The sequence below is a fragment of the Phycodurus eques genome, chromosome 10 (assembly GCF_024500275.1).
Source record: "Phycodurus eques isolate BA_2022a chromosome 10, UOR_Pequ_1.1, whole genome shotgun sequence".
Classification (NCBI taxonomy): domain Eukaryota; kingdom Metazoa; phylum Chordata; class Actinopteri; order Syngnathiformes; family Syngnathidae; genus Phycodurus; species Phycodurus eques.
The window spans coordinates 6,829,659-6,844,606 of NC_084534.1; the positions used below are offsets into that span (position 1 = coordinate 6,829,659).

The window sequence follows — 14,948 nt, forward strand, 5'->3', positions numbered from 1 at the left end:
AAAAAAAAAAAAGGCAAACTGTCAATTAAAATACAGATTTCCAACTCTAAACAAGATGACTTGTCAAGTCATGTAATTCAAGTCAAATCAAATCTCTTGACTACCAAGTCTAAAGTCAAGTCTTTAAGTACTTGGCAAGCAAGTCATAAAACTGGCAAGTCAAGTAAATTGACTCAACTTTCTCAGTCTTTTTTGCCACCTGTCCCAGCTTTGTTGGAACATGTTGCAGCCATAAAAATTCTAAGTTAATGATTATTTGCTAAAAACAATCAAGTTTATCAGTTTGAGCATTAAATAGCTTGTCTCTGTAGCGTATTCAATTAAATATAGGTTGAACATGATTTGCAAATCATTGTATTCTGTTTTTATTTATGTTTAACACAATGTGCCAACTTCATTGGAAATGGGTTTGTACGTTTTAACCACTCCCAGTCATTTTTTGTGTTGCATGTCAGATCTAGTTTTATACAAATGTGATCCACAAATCAAATATGAATTAGACATAAAATGTCATCAGATACTTCCACAAACTGCAGACCCAATCAGTAAATTAAGAGTTTATTTAGAGTGTTTATATCAAAAACAGCACTAACTTATCTAGTTGAGAAAATATATCAATTTACCACTAAGTTAATCACCATCCAACCAAGTAAAAATAATTATTCAGATAGAATCATCTATTTTCATTTCAAACTTTTTTTTATGGTTAAACCATAAAAACACATCTGATGATAAAAGTGACCAGCCAACAGAAGCAGAGTATTTCCAACTACCTATCCTTGTTACCACGAAGATCTGTGGTCAGAGGATCATGCTGAATGGTTTGGTGCAACATCAACGCAAGCAGACCAGCCCTGTTGGTCATAGCAGTCCTAACATTGCGTTCTTGTTCAAAGAGCTCATCCAACTTGTACCACTGTGAGTGGAAAATAAAACAAGATACAGTACTTTAGTTGTATGAATAATGGCGGTTGCGTGCCTTTAAACCAGTGATTCTCAGCTTGTGGGTCGGGACCCAAAAATGGGTTGCGGACCCATTTTGGGAGGGTTGTGAACAGCTACTTCTATGTATTCATATTTTGATTTTTTCAGATCAGTACAGAGGTGTACCAAATTTCCCCATAGAACATTAGGTAAGCTGAACAAAACCAAGAGGGGCGTTTGGAGTTTTATTTTCACCTACAAAGTTGTGGACACGAGAGAATCAATTACAGGAGGCTCAAACTAAGGCTTGGCTGATTAGGAACCAACACTGTACATATATTTTCAGAGGCTATTTCTAAAATAAAAAATCTTTATTGTTCTTTATTTGCAGCAATAGGACAATGCGGGTTCCAGTGTGACAACAGTTGAGAATCACTGCTTTAAACCATACGAAATAATAAATACCCACCACTCTGACTCGCTCCAGGTCCACTTCAGCCCTCCTGAGCTTCTCCCAGTTGTAATGTTTGTTACATTTCCGTTTTGAGACCCTGCAATATTCTCCAGTCAACTCGAAGACATTTTTCACCATAGGACACCCGCACACCTCATCGACAGGAATCTGGACACCACAGGAATGAAATGTAGCGAAGGAAAAAAAAAAAGAAGAAAATGCCACAAAAAGCAGTGTGCATTTGCATTGTGGATGATGGAAATCTTATACTGACCTTAGGATCCCTGGAATGTTCTGGACACAAAACCTGAAGTCTCTTGCAGTAAGTTCTGCTTTGGGGATTGTACACATCGCAGAAGAGTCTGGTTGCTCTAAGGGGACAAAACAGCAAAAAGTTGTGAAGCAACTGCACTGAGAAAAGTTTTTTATATACAGTGGGTACAGAAAGTATTCAGACCCTTTGCTGTGACACTCATTTAACTGGGGTGCTGTCCATCTCTTCGGATCATCCTTGAGATGGTTCTCCACCTTCATTGGAGTCCAGCTGTGTTTGATTATACTGATTGGACTTGATTAGGAAAGCCACACACCTGTCCATATAAGACCTTACAGCTCACAGTGCATATCAGAGCAAATGAGAATCATAAGGTCAAAGGAACTGCCTGAAGAACTCAGAGACAGAATTGTGCCAAGGCACAGATCTGGCCAAGGTTACAAAAAAAAAATTCTGCTGTACTTAAGGTTCCTAAGAGCACAGTGGCCTCTATAATCCTTAAATGGAAGACATTTGGGATGACCAGACCCCTTCCTAGAGCTGGCCGTCCGGCCAAACTGAGCAACCGGAGAAGAGCCTTGGTGAGAGGTAAAGAATAACCCAAAGATCACTGTGGCTGAGCTCCAGAGATGCAGTTGGGAGATGGGAGAACATTCTAGAAAGTCAACCATCAGTGCAGCCCTCCACCAGTCAGAGATTTATGGCAGAGTGGCCTGACGGAAGCCTCTCCTCAGTTCAAGACACATGAAAGCCCAAATGGAGTCTGCTAAAAAACACCTGAAGGACTACAAGATGGTGAGAAATAAGATTCTCTGGACTAATGCGACCAAGATAGAACTTTTTGGTCTTAATTCTAAGCGGTATGCGTGGAGAAAAATCAGACACTGCTCATTACCTGTCCAATACATTCCCAACAGTGAAGCGTGGGGGTGTTTTTCAGGTGCAGGGTCAGGACGACTGGTTGGAATCGAAGGAAAGATGAATGCGGCGCAGTACAGGGATATCTTGGACGAAAACCTTCTCCAGAGTGCTCAGGACCTCAGACTGGTCCGAAGGTTTACCTTCCAACAAGACTAAGACCCTAAGCACACAACTAAAATAACAAGAGTGTTTCAGAACAACTCTGTGATTGTTCTTGAATGGCCCAGCCAGAGCCCTGACTTAAACCCAATTGAGCATCTCTGGAAAGATCTGAAAATGGCTGTCCACCAACATTCACCATCCAACCTGACAGAACTGGAGAGGATCTGCAAGCAGTAATAGCAGAGCATCCCCAAATCCAGGTGTGAACATTTTTCCCAAAACATTCCTAAAGACTCATGACTGCATTAGCGAAAAAGTGTGCTTCTACTAAATACTGAGCAAAGGGTCTGAATACTTATGGCTGTGTGATATTTCAGTGTTTCTTTTTTTAATAAATCTGCAAAAATTTCAACCATTATGCTTTTTTTTTTTTTTTTAATACGGGGTGCTGTGTGTAGATTAATGAGGGGAAAAAATAAACAATTTTAGAAAATGGCTGCAATATAACAGTGAAAAATTTAAGGGGTCTGAATACTTTCCGTACCCACTGTGTGTGTGTGTGTGTGTATATGTGTGAAAATTTACATTTTTTTTTCTTACCCTTCAATTCTTGTAGGATACATGGAACCAAAGGAGGTCTGACTCTCATACTGTCAAGAGAACAAGATACATTTCAAACATCCATCCATTTTCTATTCCGCTATCCTCACTTGGGCCACGGGTGTGCTGGAGCCGATCCCAGCTGACTTTGGGCAAGAGGTGGGATACACCTTGGAATGGTCGCTAGCAAATCGCAGGGCATATTGACAAACAACCATTCATAGTCATGCCTGTGGACAATTTAGGATGGTGGTTATTAACCTGGTTTTGAGCAAACCCCAGGGGTTCAACGAAGGTAAAGACAAACACTGGGAGTGTCCATTCCATTCCCCCCACTCGTATGATCCGTGACAACTCTTCAGAACAGTAACGCTCTAAGCCTTTTGGCATCACCAAATCTGAAAAAGCCTTTGAGATAGATCCTCATACTGTTTGTAACAACGTATCTTTACGTTCACTCCTTTTCGATGATCCATCCATCTACTACCGCTTATCAGAGGTTGGGTCACGGGGGCAGTAGCTTTAGCAGAGACGTCCAGACTTCCCTATCCCCAGCCACTTCATTGAGCTCCTCCGGGGGTATCCTGAGGCATTCCCAGGCCAGCCGAAAGACGTAGTCTCTCCAGCGTGTCCTGGGTCGTCCCCGGGATCTCCTCCCGGTGGGACGTGTACGGAACACCTCACCGGGGAGGCATCCGAATCAGATGCACCAGGCACCTCATCTGGCTCCTCTCGATGTGGAGGAGCCGCGGCTCTACTCCGGGATGACCGAGCTTCTCACCCTCTCTCTAAGGGAGAGCCTGGACACCCTGCGGAGGAAACCTATTTTGGCCGCTTGTATCCGGGATCTTGTTCTTTCGGTCACGACCTACAGCTCGTGACCATAGATGAGGGTAGGAATGTAGATCGACCGGTAAATTGAGAGCTTCGCCTTTCTTCTTAGCTCCTTCTTTACCATAACGGATCGATACAAAGTCCGCATCACTGCAGACGCTGCACCGATCGGTCGGTCTCCCGTACCCCCTCACTCGTGAACAATACACGACATACTTAAACTCCACCACGCCACCCTTTTCCAACTGAGGACCATGGTCTCAGATTTGGAGGTGCTGGTCTGCAAAAAACAGCTGCAATACTGAGACCACCAAACCAGACCCCCTCTAAACCTCAGCTGTGCCTTGAAATTCTGTCTATAAAAGTTATGAACAGCCTTAGCGGAGTCCAACCCTCACCGGGAACGAGTCCGACTTACTGCCGGCCATGCGGACCAAACTCTGACTCCGGTCGTACAGGGACCGAACAGCCCGTATCAGGGGGTTCGGTACCTCATACTCCCGAAGCACCCCCCACAGGACTCCCCCGAGGGACACGGTCAAACACCTTCGCCAAGTCCACAAAACACATGTAGACTGGTTGGGCGAACTCCCATGCACCCTCAAGGACCCTGCCGAGGGTGTAGAGCTGGTCCACTGTTCCACGGCCAGAACTCCGGGCGAATCTCATCCACACCTGGGGCCTTGCCACCGAGGAGCTTTTTAACCACCTCGGTGACCTCAACTCCAGAGATAGGAGAGCCCGCCTCAGAGAACCCAGACTCTTCTTCCTCATAGGAAGGCATGTCGGTGGAATTGAGGAGGTCTTCGAAGTATTCTCCCACCGACTACAATGTCCCGAGTCGAGGTCAGCAGTGCTCCATCCCCACTATACACAGTGTTGGTGGTGCACTGCTTTCCTCTCCTGAGACGCCGGATGGTGGACCAGAATTTCCTCGAAGCCGTCCGGACGTCTTTTTCCATGGCCTCACCGAACTACTCCCATTCCAGAGTTTTTGCTTTAGAGACCACCAAAGCTGCATTCCGCTTGGCCAGCCGGTATCCATCAGCTGCCTCAGGAGTCCCACAGGCCAAAAAGACCCGATAGGACTCCTTCTTCAGCTTGACAGCATCCCTCACCATTGGTGTCCACCAACAGGTTCAGGGATTGCCGCCACGACAGGCACCGACCACCTTACGGCCACAGCTCCGGTCGGCCGCCTCAGCAGTGGAGGCGCGGAACATGGTCCACTCGGACTCTATGTCCCCCGCCTCCCCCGGAACATGAGCAAAGTTCTGTCGGAGGTGGGAGTTGAAACTCCTTCTGACAGGGGAGTCATTCCCAGCAGACCCTCACAATACGTTTGGGCCTGCCACGTCGGACCGGCACCTTCCCCCACCATCAGGTGGTGATCAGTTGACAGCTCCGCCCCTCTCTTCACCAGAGCGTCCAAGACATGCGGCCGCAAGTCCGATGACACGACCACAAAGTTGATCGTCGAACTGCGACCTAGAGTGTCCTGCTGGGAAGTGCACATGTGGACACCCTTATGCTTGAACATGGTGTTCGTTATGGACAATCCGTGGTTTTCGATGAGGGTAGACATAAATACAAAGAAAAGATACAGACTTTGTTACGAAAATGATACGAGAGTGGCACTCGGCAAGGTGAAGCCAAGCATTCCTGAAGTTCTCAGTAAGGCAACAGCAAAACTTGCATTGATTTGGAGCAAATATCCATTGAGTTCGGTTTTTCATTTTTGAGTGAAGTTCATGATTTGTTGGTTTTGTTCTTTGAACACAGTGATTTAGTGTGCAACTGATGTAAGTTCATTTTGTGCACCGATATAATATGTGCCTATGTTTTGAATTAGAAAGCAATCACATTTTATATGAAGGGTTCCATGAATTCAGGTCTGAAACTTGCGGGGTTCCGTACCGCCAACGAACCTAACATGGATGTTTTTGGAATGCGCGAGGAAACATGTTAACTCGGAGAACATGCAAACTCCACAGAGGAAGGCCAGAGCACGGATTTGAACCCACAACTGTCAACTATGAGGCAGATCTGCTAACCACTCATCCACGGTGCCGCCATTGTGTACTTTTTACAATACAAGTTCAGAAGCAATGGCTGAAATGTTGAGTGTAAAGACGTTTCACCTTTGCATAGCACCTCTCCATATGTCTTAATGCAACTTTTGGATTGACAGGATGACTGCAGGACACACAAAAAATCTGAAGGTCTGTGTCATCTCCATCCCCTTCATTCACCTGATAAGTGACAAAACATTGCAGAATGTGAATGTGATAGCGCAACAATTAAAGACCACGTTTTAAAAAAGCAAGCTCGCCTCCTCATCCTGCTGCACTGCCTGCTGCTTGGCCTTGGCAATGATGCCCTCCAGTTCGTGGAAGCGACGCTCCATTTCAGTGAGGCGCAAGCGGGCGTTTTGCTGATCCCTGCGAATGCGCTCCAGTTGCTTCTTACCGTGCTCCTCGGCAATGCAGGGACTCTGCTGCCACTGCTGGATCCGCTGAGGGAGTATCTCATAGATTCGACTGCGGGGACAGATATAATCAGCAGAGTTAGGGCTGCAAGATTATGGTCAAAATGATAATCACGATTATTAATCACATTCATCCTTCATGTTAGAGAAAATGTCTATTTTTATTCCACTACTTTTCATCCATTCATCCATTTTCTGAGCCACTTCTCCTCACTAGGGTCGCGGGCGTGCTGGAGCCTATCCCAGCTGTCATCGGGCAGGAGGCGGGGTACACTCTGAACTGATTGCCAGCCAATCGCAGGGCACATACAAACAAACAACCATTCGCACTCACACCTACGGGCAATTTAGAGTCTCCAATCAATGCATGTTTTTGGGATGTGGGAGGAAACCGGAGTGCCCGGAGAAAACCCACGCAGGCACGGGGAGAACATGCAAACTCCACACAGGCGGGGCCGGGGAATGAACCCGGGTCCTCAGAACTGTGAGGCTGACGCTCTAACCAGTCGGCCACCGTGCCACCCACTACTTTTCAACAAATACGTAAATAGTTTTCAGTGCAAAACAAAACTTTAAGAATAAATGGATAATTAAAAAAAATAATATTTTAAATCCCCAAGAATGTATATGCTATTACAGAGTGCAATCACAAAGTGCAACTTAATTGAAACAAATACAGTTTATACATAAAAGGCAGTAACATTAGGCTGCAAGCACCAACTTTTCATTTGAAAATCCCCATCAATATAGTGAATTGTCAAGGTTAGGTATGGCTACATTGTTTTGCTTGACCAAAGGTAAGTCGTGCTTGGTCGCAAATAGGCCTGTCACAATAATTTTTCTGAGATGATATATTTTCCACAAAATTATCAAGATAAACGATAATATTGTTTCTTTATGCGTCTGAAATCACGAAAAATAAAGCCCTGATTATTTTTATTGTTTTTTTAAATAAACATAAAAACAATCCCAACTACTCTGTTGAATAGACGACGGACCTTCATCTTGATAAATGGCGTGACATTCACAACGACGTGCGCATGTCTCATGGCGGTTCCGATCAAATGTACTGCACATGTACACCTGATTGGAATAGATCCCGTTATGTAAACAGTTGACCAGAGATTTTCAATCGGAATGACAAAAAAAGTCTCCATGTAAGGTCAGCTACTGTGTAGTTGGTCCGCTGAAGATGAACCCGACCTGTCAATCAAATATATGTTGACGTTCACTGTAGTCAACTACTGGTTGAATAACAGATGCCACTGAGGTTATGCTAATAAACAGTTAATGTTCCAGAGTTTGTTTTAACTGGGGACTAACACTGCTGTTTAGCTCCTTAAATCGCTAGCTTGTTAGCTGTCAGGCTAGCTCGTTAGCTTGCGGTCACGCTAGCGAATACAACTCTGACTCCAGAATAGGGCTGTCAATTGATATTTTTTTTTAAATCAGATTAATCACACTTTGAATTTTGATTAATCACGTTTAATCGACAACCAGTTCAGGGTGTACCCTGCCTCCTGCCCGATGATAGCTGGGATAGGCTCCAGCACGCCCGCGACCCTAGTGAGGAGAAGCGGGTCAGAAAATGGATGGATGAACTTTTTAAATCTACGGCATCAAATATACCACACATAATACCACATTTTGCTTTGAGATGGTATTTTTTCAATTTCGATGAAAAAAGTGTTCCATCCATCCATTTTCTACCGCTTATCCGAGGTCAGGTCGCGGGGGCAGTAGCTTTAGCAGGGACGCCCAGACTTCCCTCTCCACACCCACTTCATCCAGCTCTTCCGGGGGGATCCCGAGGCGTTCCCAGGCCAGCCGAAAGACGTAGTCTCTCCAGCGTGCCCTGGGTCATCCCCGGGGTCTCAATTTACCGGTCGATCTACGTTCCTACCCTCACCTATGAGGGTAGAATAAGATCCCGGCCGAAATGAATTTCCTCCACAGGGTGTCCGGGCTCTCTCTCAGAGATAGGGTGAGAAGTTTGGTCATCCGGGAGGATCTCAGAGTAGAGCCGCTGTTCCTCCACATCGAGAGGAGCCAGATGAGGTGGCTGGGGCATCTGATTCGGATGCCTCCCGGACGCCTCCCTGGTGAGGTGTTGCAGGCACGTCCCACCAGGAGGAAAAGAGTGTTCAGCGCTGCAATATTTGCAAATTATCTTCGTTTCTTCCAAAGTTCCTTCGGGGTGACCGCTTGTGCAGTCCAAATAAAGTGTGTGATTAATCTGGATTAATACACTAATTTTTTTGTGATAAGTCATATCCATTAACACACTCATTTTGACAGCCCTACTCCAGAAGTAACATCCAGCATTGCTTACGGTGCATGCCAGGTTAGCAACATATCTTACTTGGCAGCTAACTTCATGCCACATCCCTCTGAGCAGTATTTTGAGTTTGTTCTTGCAGCCTCAACGCAGTTGGGCCCGAGACACTGATGGCGCCCACCATGATCCCGCATGTCACTCTTCTCACTGTGTCGGTTTCTGTCCTTGTGTTTCTGCTTCTGCTTGTGGCGCCGGGACTCTTTCTAGACAGAACATTTCTCTTGATGTTAACTTGTTACCGCGATACTAAGATCATAAGAAAACTCTCTTACTTTCTTGTCAAACTTCTTCTCTCGTCTCTTAACATGTTTTACTTTCACAGCTTTCTTTCGGAAGACAGGACTGAAAGGCGGCTCATCTTCGTCTTCATCAGTTGCCCACCCCTGGTATAAAGCAAAAGAAGGGTTAAGCATACAATTCCAGACAAAACGTTTTATATGGGAGTTAGCCTAAATAAAACACTATGGTCACAGTTGTTGTGCTACCATGCTACTGTTAAGCCCTGCCGCTTTGTACTGCAGGTAGAGATCTGCCTCGCTGTCATAGTCATCAGAGTAACGCCTTCGTCGGTGGTGGGAGTTCTCTCTTCTTTCTCGCAAGTACTGTTCCTCTTCTTTTACACGTAGCATTTTCTGTAAGAAACAAGAAGCAATTATTTTCACTTTTTCCAAGAGAAGCCACGTTGAAACCAACTACACAATAATTCATCAACTTTAAATTTCTACATACTAAAAGAAACAGAATTAGGAATAAAATTAATCTTTGTCTAGATTTTCAGTAAAAATATTTTATTTGTTGCCTGATCCAGAATTTAACAGTCCACAATCGTTCTATATTATATAGAAAGCATTGTGACATTGTCTATATTAAAAACATACCCTTGCTCGGACTTCACATTGTCTAAATCTACACTTCTGCCTTATTTTATTGGGCCCTCCGAACTTTTTCATGTCTTTGCAGAAGTCACACTGCGCACAGTCCTCAGTCCTTCTGCAGGGCTCACATTCACCACACATTCGCACAGAACGCTTCACCTGCAACACATAACAAAACACAATTAGACCTGCGAGAAGATGTTGGCGAACGTCTTGCAAAGCTTACAGCGGCTGAAGTAAGTATTTACCGTCACCATTTTTCTCACTAAATATACTTCCAAAGGTGCTATTGACCTGAGAATTTCACCAGATGTTGGAAACATCCTAAGTACTCCATACATACAAAGAAAGTAGAACAAATAACCTCATAAATTTAGCTGTGTGTAAAAATATGAAATGACACGGGGAAAAAGTATTGAACACAAAGAAAGGGAGGTGCAAAAAGGCATGGAAACCCAAGACAACACCTAAAATCTATCAATAAACAGCAATCCAGCCCCATGTCAGTGCAAATTAATATCAGATGGTTCAGTCCTAATGGATGGACTACAAAAAGGTCTCATTGCCAAGTGGTGAGTCAAGAAATCTCATGATGGATAAGAGCAAAGAGCTGTCTCAACACCATCACAAACTAATTGTTGCAAAACATAACAATGGCATTGGTTACAGGCGCATATCTAAGCTTCTGAACGTTCCAGTGAGCACGGATGGGGCCATAATACGTGAGTGGAAAGCCAATCATACCAACATAAATTTGACACAATCAGGTGCTCCTCACAAGATTTCTGACAGAGGAGTGCAAAGAATAATCAGAAGAGTTGTCCAAGAGCCAAGGACCACCTGTGGAGAGCTTAAAAAAGACCTGTAAATAGCATGTACTGTTGTCACAAGGAAAACAGTGAGTAATGTACTCCGCCGCGATGGCCTGTATGCACGCTCACCACGCAATTAAGACCCCATTGCTGAAAAAAAAGCATGTCAAAGGTCGTTTAAAGTTTGCTGAACAACATTTGGACAAGCCAGTTGAATACTGGGAGAATATCGTCTGGTCTGATGAAAGCAAAATTGAACTCTTTGGATGCCATAATGCACGCCATGTTTGGAGGAGAAATGGCACTGCACACAACCCTAAAAACAGCATGGCAGCAGTGACGTTTGGAGGTCCGAACATGGTGTGGGGCTGCTTTTTAGCAAATGGTACTGGTAAACTTCACATTACTGAAGGAAGGATGAATGGGCAAATGTACAGCGACATTCTTGACAAAAATCTGCTGCCATCTACGAGAATGATGAAAATGAAATGAGGGTGGACATTTCATCAGGGTAATGATCCAAAACATACTGCCCAGGAAACTCTCAATTGGTTTCAAAGAAAGAAAAAAAAAAGCTGCTAAAATGGCCCAGCCAACCCCCTGACTTGAATCCAATCGAAAATCTATGGAAACAAACGCAAGGCCTATAAAAGAAGGCCATCGCACCTTCAAGATTTGAAGACTGCTTGTGTGGAGGAATGGATCAAAATCACACCAGAGCAATGCATGTGACTAGTTTCTCCATACAGGAGGCATCTTGAAGCTGTCATTGCAAACAAAGGCTTTTGTACAAAGTATTAAATAGTTGGCTTGTTCAATACTTTTTCCCTGTGTCATTTCATATTATTACACACAACTTAATTTCTAAGCTTGTGTGTTCTACTTTCTTTGTATGTATGGATTACTTGTGTTGGTCCCACCATCTGGTGAAATTTCCATGTCAATAGCACCTTTGGAAATATATTTAATAAGAAAAATGGTGACGTGTGAAATACTTATTTCAGCCGCTGTAAAACAGAAGTATGGACACACTTTGGTTTAGCAGTAATAAAAAAATGATCGAGGAGAAAACATGACAGGCATGTAATAACTGTTTGCTGACCACCACCGTCGACAAGTCGAGGAATACTGTATATGAAAAGTCGCAGTCACCCGGAACCAAGAAGCAAGCGAGCCCAAACACCAGTTCATGAGACACTTCAAGCAGGTTTTCTTCATGATAGGACGATCAAGAGCTAAAAGGTTGGTGAACACGCTTCATGAGCCACAGTACAAAACTCCATCACAGACATACTGTAGCTACTTTAGGAAACCACTAACACCAATACTTCACTAAGAGACAAAAACTAATGTCGTGAAAGAGCATCGAGCAGGCATACTGTAGAACAGTGGATCTCAAATTTTTTAAACCAAGTACCGCCATTAAGACCAACATTAAAAGTAGCGTAGTAGGCAAAAGTGTGAATTAAAAAATGAGGCTTTATTGCTAAAACGGTATTTATTATTTACAGTGTATTTATTGTAAGCCACTGTGAAATTATACATGAACACTGTACTTAAATATAGGAAAACAAAAAACTACTTAATGATTCAATTAACTGTGTTGTACATAAAAGTTAAACAAACATACCTAAAGAACTGTCTTTATAAAAAAAAAAGAAATGCAAGTGTATGGTGCTTAAAATTTAAATACAACTGTACTTTAAAAATGTTCTGAAAAAGTTTAAGACACTAACATGATGCAGTTTGAACTTTAATTAAGTGATTCTTGCATACCACTATAGTGAGCCCACGTACCACTAGTGGTACTTGTACCACACTTTGAGAAACACTGTTGTGGAGTGTTTCACTCACGACAGATGGTAAATTGGACATCACGAGCTTCTCAAAGCTACGTCACCACTGCATCACACATCGTGACTCGTGAGTGGGTAGTACAAATTATAATTAGAACATTTGAGCGTTACGTTTTGTGTTCAATTAAAATAAGATTATGTTGAAAAACATCATCAGACGTTTTATCAGTTTGAACATTAAATATCTTGTCTTTGTAGTGTATTCATTTGAATATAGGTTGAAAAGGATTTGCAAATTATTGTATTCCATTTTATTTACATTTTACACACCATCCCAACTTCATTGGAATTGTAGTTTGAAATATGTTAATTATATAGATGAATATGGCTAATGAAGTTGCTAACTAACAGTATTGTATGGTAGCCTTACGATTTGTATTTATTTTTGTCACTTATTGTTGTCTAATGCATAATTTTAGATCTGGACAATTGGACAACTCACCTTTGAGCCACGCCGCCGTTCACTCTTGTAGTCTGGAGTACTTGAAGTGCTGTACTGTCTTTCAGTTCTATCAGAGTCTGGTTCCTTCTCTCTGTATTTCTTTTCTTTTCTATACTTTATTTCCAGCAATGGGTTTTTGTCTGGTAAAAAGAAAAGAACAATAATAATTGCTAGATTTCTTCGTCGCATAATGAATGCTCAGCAAGTCTAACGTGTTTGGATGAATCACCTCTGCATCTCATGCAGTACCATTCTCGAATTGCCTTGGCCATCTTCTCTGTGATATTAATGCAGTTTCCATGGAACCACTCATTGCAGTTATCACAGCCACTAAGAGGAGTAAACACAGCATTTAATTTACAAGCATCGGTCAGCAGAATCTAGGTGAAAGAATGCAACAGCAGTGGTAATGCCTACATCATGAAGCAGTTGATGTGCGGTTTCCTGCAAATACAGTACAGCGGTGCATTCTCCCCATCCATAATACTGCTTTCCAATCCTGGTGCAGGATCAATATCAGACGGTTCGCTTTCCTAGAAAAATGCAAACAATTTTAATATGCAGAGCGTTAGAACGCGAATAAAACGGACAACTGGGGTGTTTACAATACACACAATTGTCTTGCTTGGTAGCAGCTATGTTAAATTGCTACCCATTAAACTGTATAGTTATTTAAGATGAGATACTTGAATTATGGTTAACCTTCATATTGGTCAATCGCCATTTCTGACGAAGAAAGTCGGTTTCCAACTTTCGATATTCATTTCTGTCGTAAATGCCAAGGCCATGTTTATGTCGTCTTAACTAAAAACACCTAAATTAGTTCAACCTTATGAAACATTTAACACGTACATACACTTACCATTGTATTTGTACTGCTCGGGGGTCTTTCAAGAAGTACAGATGACAGCTAATGAGCTAACGAATCTCTTAGCTCGCTAACTAGCATTAGCCAAACCGAGCTTTGTGCCGAATCTACGAGGATGACGTCATCACCATCGGGCAAAACGCGTCCTGTTTCTTCTTCTTCTTCGTTTTTTTTCTTCTTCGGTTGGCAACCAGCGTTCAAGTTCATTACCGCCATCTACCGGCGTTTATTTTCTCTTAGTGCAGTCCTGATGTGAGTTCGTGCAGATTTGGGATACAAAACCTATCCCACGATATATATATATTTTTTTATAATCCCACAACCAGAGCCAATAGCCTGATGTACCCGTGTGCCACCACACCACGACTGTGTTTGTGTGCTGCTCAGTGTTCCCCAATTTAGTAGTCCCCCCATTTAGTTCCATCCCTCACATGGCCCTGCCTTGTTCTCCAGTTTGTTCGTGAGTTTGTAATCAATTGTGCAGTTGGCCCAGTTACTTTCTTGACGGCTACAGCAAATCTACCCTGGCCTCTGACATTTTAAAGCTGTTGCACCACCTTGGTACCGCGCTGTTGACCAACCCATTCGTTCGCTATGTGCTGCCGAGGCGCAAACAACAACTCTGCGGAGGAATTTGAAATTGTGACGACATCGCAGCACACCCAATAGGAGAGATGGTGACAGAGTAATTTCACAGTGACACCGCACAAGACATTTCTGCAGTGAAAACAGCTGGGGGAAAAAAGAAAGGAGAAATTGACAAATCAAGAATGAATGTGGTGACCCAATTTCCTTAGCTGCGAGACACAAGACAAATGATGGACTGAAGTTGGGGGAGGAAAAAATAAAAACTCACAGATGGAGGGAAACTCCATCTGTGAGATGGAGTTTCCATCTTTGGATGGACCAGGTTGTTTGAAAGTGGTAGCAATTTGTGATTTTAGCATTTTTAACAATAAAGTATTAAAATTTAATATAGCATAGCCACACGTTTGTACCACACACCCTCCTCCTTTTTATAAACAAAGCCAGTGATTTCAGTGGCAAATACATGTTGCCGAGCTGCGGCAACAAAAACATGCAGGGTAGGTTAATTCCATTTCTGAGCCGCTTCTCCTCACTCGGGTCGCGGGCGTGCTGGAGCCTATCCCAGCTGTCAT

At 43.2% G+C, this 14,948-nt stretch overlaps 1 protein-coding gene across 2 annotated transcripts; it reads right to left on the reverse strand.

The window, feature by feature from the left end:
• Positions 1-551: 551 nt before the first annotated feature.
• cxxc1b (CXXC finger protein 1b) lies at positions 552-14,042 on the reverse strand. Of its 2 annotated transcripts, XM_061688952.1 has the most exons (14): positions 13,783-14,040; positions 13,338-13,453; positions 13,150-13,250; positions 12,921-13,060; positions 9,814-9,969; positions 9,421-9,567; positions 9,208-9,318; positions 8,960-9,138; positions 6,442-6,649; positions 6,251-6,361; positions 3,276-3,325; positions 1,653-1,749; positions 1,394-1,546; positions 552-916 (listed from the first exon to the last, which is right to left on the reverse strand). In XM_061688952.1, exons 1-14 carry the CDS (start codon positions 13,783-13,785, stop codon positions 770-772), a joined length of 1,719 nt encoding a protein of 572 aa, XP_061544936.1. In that variant the 5' UTR covers positions 13,786-14,040; the 3' UTR covers positions 552-769. The 2 variants fall into 2 exon arrangements, with proteins under 2 accessions (XP_061544936.1, XP_061544937.1); XM_061688953.1 differs by lacking the exon at positions 9,814-9,969 and having other exon boundaries at positions 13,783-14,042.
• Between the last annotated feature and the right edge of the window lie 906 nt (positions 14,043-14,948).

What these genes read in the sequence shown, in the direction of transcription:
- cxxc1b (XM_061688952.1), bottom strand. An exon ending in GTACTGCATGAGATGCAGAG is followed by an intron (nt 13,061 to 13,149) that starts GTGATTCATCCA and finishes TCTTTTTACCAG; the next exon opens with ACAAAAACCCATTGCTGGAA. An exon ending in ACCTGGAGCGAGTCAGAGTG is followed by an intron (nt 917 to 1,393) that starts GTGGGTATTTAT and finishes TTCCACTCACAG; the next exon opens with TGGTACAAGTTGGATGAGCT.